This window comes from Mus caroli, chromosome 15, assembly GCF_900094665.2.
Source record: "Mus caroli chromosome 15, CAROLI_EIJ_v1.1, whole genome shotgun sequence".
Lineage (NCBI taxonomy): Eukaryota > Metazoa > Chordata > Mammalia > Rodentia > Muridae > Mus > Mus caroli.
This window is the reverse complement of record NC_034584.1, coordinates 70,856,097-70,861,508: the sequence shown is the minus strand read 5'-3', so window position 1 is coordinate 70,861,508 and position 5,412 is coordinate 70,856,097. Positions and strand designations below refer to the sequence as shown.

The 5,412-nt window shown below is 46.4% G+C and overlaps 1 protein-coding gene across 1 annotated transcript in view; it reads left to right on the top strand.

Moving 5' to 3' along the window:
• Window positions 1-5,412, top strand: part of Znf250 (zinc finger protein 250) — a 16,516-nt gene that overhangs the window by 7,841 nt on the left and 3,263 nt on the right. Inside the window, exons 2-4 of the mRNA XM_021182885.2 lie at window positions 656-748; window positions 955-1,081; window positions 1,313-1,426. Coding sequence (XP_021038544.1) covers window positions 707-748; window positions 955-1,081; window positions 1,313-1,426 — 283 coding nt within the window. The 5' untranslated portion in view covers window positions 656-706. The remainder of the gene's footprint in view (window positions 1-655; window positions 749-954; window positions 1,082-1,312; window positions 1,427-5,412) is intronic.

Below are 5,412 nucleotides of genomic sequence, written 5' to 3'. Positions count from 1 at the left end.
GGATGGTTGTGAGCCACCATGTGGTTGCTGGGATTTGAACTCTGGACCTTCAGAAGAGCAGTCGGGTGCTCTTACCCACTGAGCCATCTCACCAGCCCCCCCCCCCCACGTATCTTTAAAAACAAAACAAAATAGGGTATGAAGCCCTGCCTGGCCTAGAACTCACTCTAGAGACCATTCTGGCCTCGAACTCATAACAGTGTAATAGTCTTTGGCTCCCCTTAGCATTTTTTTTTGTTTTTGTTTTTGTTTTTGTTTTTCGAGACAGGGTTTCTCTGTGCAGTCCTGGCTGTCCTGGAACTCACTCTGTAGTCCAGGCTGACCTCTAACTCAGAAATCCACCTGCCTCTGCCTCCCAAGTGCTAGGATTAAAGGCGTGCACCACCACTGCCCGGTTCCCTTAGCATTTTTTAAGTGGGATTTCCTGACTACGCCTCCTACATGGGACAGGCCCAGGAACCACATGTTTGCTCAGGACTCTATACTAAAGAACAGCAGTGTGAAAACAGGAGACAGGACAGAGCAAGACTATGGCAGCCTCAGCTCCTTGGATCTCACCTTAGCCTGTGCTACACTGGCTTCATATGACAGAGGGCCACCTGGGAGGCCAGGATCTGTTGGACCAGACTCTCATGTGTTCTCTCTTCTTTCTCAGCCCCACAGGATCGCCTGATTTCTGTTGTCCTCGCAGTCTTGAGATACCAAGATGGCAGCAGCCGGGCTTCTACCGCTGCCAGCAGCACCACAGGTAATGGTCCCAAAAACTTATTCAGTGGCTTACCCAAAGCTCCCGTAATCCTCCTGTGCCCAGGCAGTCTGAATATCACCACCTCTCCTCAACTCTATCACCTCTGCCTATGGAGCTCACGTGACTCTAAGGGGGCCCTCACCAATCTCCCACGTCACATGTACTGCCCTTCCAATGGACCGTTACTCAAAATGCTGTAATTCCAGGCCAAAGTGACCTTTGAGGATGTGGCTGTTCTGCTGTCTCAGGAGGAATGGGCCCGCCTGGGCCCTGCTCAGCGGGGCCTCTACCGACACGTCATGATGGAGACCTACGGGAATGTAGTCTCACTGGGTAAGGCCCCATCTGTGTATCTTTGTGTGCTGGACTCAGGTGGGGGTTTCCCAGGGGAGGCAGCTGCTGGGAGGAGGGGGATGTGGGCCAGGTGGATGCTGAGGCTTGCTTATCTCCTGAGAGTTCAGCTCCCCAACGGAACTGTTCGTTTCACGTGCCTGCTGTAGCATGGATTAAGGGAGGATCGTAGTGAATACCATGTAACACAAGGGCTTCCGTTCTCATGAGCAGGACTTCCAGGATCTAAGCCTGTTGTGATCTCCCAGCTGGAGCGAGGAGAAGACCCGTGGGTCCTGGATGGACAGGGAACCGAGCTGAGTCAGAGCCTGGGAAGTGACCACTCAGGTGAGTAGAGAAACCCGGTCCTGCTTTCACTGAAGGCGGAACTAATTCAGACTGAGCCACCGCTGGAAGACGCTTCCACTTCCACTGGTCAGGGAAGGGGCAGTTGTTCTTCCTCTGACAGAATGTCACAGACCAGGAGGTAGTGGGCCAGGCAGTAGCCTATAGGAGAAAATGTTCGGCAGTGCACAGACAGGGTGACAAACCTTGGTACAAAGGAGATAGGACAGGGTAGCTGAGCTGTGTAGACACCTGGGATTTTGTTGCTGCTCAGAAAGCCCATAGGTGTTATTAGTGGGAGATTTGGGTTCTGACGGTTACTGAAGGCATCTTAGTATAGAAGGAACGTTTCTCAGCCTGACACTCAAGGAGAAGGGATGAAGTTCATCTCAGTTAGAAAAGAATTCATTTCCCCGAAGCCACGAGATATTGTTCTGAGGTTCCATGTATGAAATAAAACAAAGTTTTATATATATGAATGAATTGGAAGGGAAAGTATTGTTTGAAGTTTATGTGATCTTTAACTTAGAAAAAAAGAGATTGGTATTTATACGTGAATTTAGCAATAGGTAATAAAAATAATTTGAAAAAAAAGAAGGAAAAAAAAAAAAAAAGCCGGGCATGGTAGCGCACGCCTTTAATCCCAGCACTCGGGAGGCAGAGGCAGGCGGATTTCTGAGTTCTAGGCCAGCCTGGTCTACAAAGTGAGTTCCAGGACAGCCANAGGACAGCCAGGGCTACACAGAGAAACCCTGTCTCGAAAAACAAAACAAAACAAAACAAAATAATAATAATAATAATTTGTATTGTTATCAGCAATAAGCAAAGGCATAAATATTAAAATTATAACATTTATAATAGCATCAGAATGTTACTTGGGATATGGAGAGATGGCTTAGTGGTGAAGAGCACTGGCTGCTCTTCCAGAGGACCCGGGTTCGATTCCCAGCACCCACATGACAGCTCACAAGCTTCTGTAGCTCCAGTTTCGAGGGAACTTACGCCCGTAAGCCCCAGGCACACAAGCAGACATACGTGCAGGCAGAGAACAATCATACACATAAAGTAAATAAAACTTTTTAAAAATTATAACAAGATGATAGACAGGGAAGACGGCATATGGATGGGCCCAACCAGAAAGCTGTGCTTACAGTGATGTTAGATGAAGAATCTCTGACAGCAACTACTGTCAGAGTCTCAGGAAAACCACAGCCAAGCTGCTCTCCCTGGATGTGCCCCTCAAAGTGGGAAGGGATAACATTGTGCTGGCTGATTGGCTTCAGGGTTTCAGTGTAGCCATTTTTCCCTTCAGAATTATCCCTACTTAGGCCAGCCAGTGGTGGCACACGCTTCAATCCCAGTGGTTGGGAGGCAGGACAGGAGGATCTCTGTGAGTTTTTGGCCAGCCTGGGCTACCGAGTGAGATGTAGAACAGCCAAGGCTTGTTACACAGAGAAACCCTGCCTCCAAAACAAAGAGGAAAAAAACAAAAACATTATTCCAAAGTAAAAGTCTTACCTAACAAAATTTAGCATGGGTGCCAGGGTGCGCACACCTTTAATCCCAGCACTTGGGAGGCAGAGGTAGGCGGATTTCTGAGTTCGAGGCCAGCCTGGTCTACAAAGTGAGTTCCAGTTCAGCCAGGGCTATACAGAGAAACCCTGTCTCGAAAAAAACAAACAAACAAACAAACAAACAAAAACTTAGCATGATTCACAGTGTTGTAGCATAAAAAGGAGACCAGTGCTCATTCGCAGTTATTGGAAAGGCATTGCATGGAATCCAGCATTCATCCCTGATGAAAGTGTGGCACACCAGGCATGGAAAAGATCTTGTTCAACCTAAGAAAAAGCATCTAGGAAATAAATACCTACACCCAACTAAGTGCTTTCTGCTGAGTGGCACGTTAGAAGTTCTACCAGACAATAAAGAGTGAAGTAAAACTATTTGCAAGAATTGTGGTCAGCTATGTACACAATTCTGTGAGATCTACCTAAAAGCTATCAGAATCATGCATTTAGCAGAACTGCAGAATATAAGGTCAGGATAGAAAAGAGTGTATTTCCGCATCACAGAGATGAGCTATCCAGCAATGGATTTTTTTAAGCACAGACGTGGACACAAGAGCCCTGGTGACGACAGATTTGCCTTCTTTCCTTGGTGACTTCCAACCTTGGCTCTTTTGACACGAAGGGGTCAGGCAAGCCCTTGTCCTCCCCACTTCTAGACCTAACTCCAAGGCAGTCCCCTGGTCATGATCACCACTGGGAGGATCCATGGGAGAGCCCTGGCACCCATGGCTCCTTAAGCTGTCTCTTTACCCTCCTAAGTCCTTTCTTCCTTGCCTCTGCCTTCTGTCTCCCTTCAGCTACCAAGGCCCTGTTGGATTTGAGAAAAGGGGGTCGTATAGAGCCTGTGATATTTTTTTCCCCAATTTGAAGGACATAAGTGAGTTTTTTTTTCCCCTCCAGCTTTCTATCTCCTGAAGAAAACAAACTAATATAATAGGCAATAATAAAATATGGATATTTACACAATATATAATAAAAGGCCAAGGTATCCCAGATACTCAGCTATCAAGGTTGCCATACTGAGATTCATACTTCTTGGTGTTGGTTCGTAAACATCTCAGTTGGATTAATAGGTAGCTCTTGGTGGGGTGGGCTGGTGATGTGCACAAGGGCTTAGATGCTGATGTAGAAAAGGAAGAATTAAAAGAGAGGTTTGATCTAGCATGGAGGAGTCAAGTCCCATAGAGGTCTGGTGAACTCCAGGTTAATCCCTGAGCAACAGCTGACTGGCTTAATGTGGAGAGCGCCCAAGTGTAGCGGGCAGACTGTCTAGTGGAGCAAGTTAATTTAGGCCTGTGGTGGATTCGGGTTGACTGCCTGGTGCCCTCAATGGTATTTTGAACCATGTCTAAAGAGGGTCCCCATCCCTACATGCCTGTTTCTCAGAGGAAGCTCTGCTGAGCTCTCTGCTGTCTGAGCTGCTGCCATCTTCTGACAAGAACTGTTAGTATTTAGCATGTCAGTCTGGCAGAGTAACCACCATTCCTTGAATATTACTGACCTTGCAGAGCAAGTCAAACATGTTGTTTGTTTGGTTGTTTGGTTTGGTTTGGTTTGGTTTGGTTTGGTTTTGTTTTGCTTTGCTTTGTTTTGTTTTGTTTTTTGATGCCGTTGTCAAAATCTTTCTCCAAACACTTCAGTCATAAAATACTCCATGATTATTCCTCTCCGTCATACGAAGTCCTTTTGCATTGTTCAGGTCTTTCGTTTCAGGTCTACTCATTAAGTTTTGGAGGAGACCCATTACATAGCAAGTTCTGAACCAGAATAAAGCTTCTAGCTTAGAGATGTGTAGCTCAGTAGTGACGTCATTGTTCACCACATACAGTATTCCAGCTTCAGCCACGAGCACCGCAGCCCCACAACAAAGGATGGCTTACACCTAAGGCTTCTTTTTCTTACCAGAGGCTATTACCACACACACACACACACACACACACACACACACACGAGTTAAGGAGAAATGCAAATTTCATTTATAGATAAAACACAATTGGACAATGTATTTTATAATCCGCAAAAGTATACAGCCAAATACTGGACTCCAGAATGAAGCAGACTTCTTTATGCCAGGCTTAAGAAGTAAAGGACCGGGACTAGAGAGATAGCTCAGCAGTTAAAGAGAACTAGTTGCTCTTCCAACGGACCAGGGTTCAGTTCCCACCACCCACATGGCAGCTCACAGCTATCTGTAACTCCAGCTTGAATCCAGGGGATTCAATACCTCTCACAGAGACATACATGCAGGGCAAAACGCCTGTGCACATAAAATAAAAATAAATAGATGTTTAAAAAAAGAAAAAAGTAAGAAGTGAACATCTGGGCTGGTGAGATGGCTCAGTGGGTAAGAGCACCCGACTGCTCTTCCAAAGGTCCAGAGTTCAAATCCCAGCAACCACATGGTGGCTCACAACCATC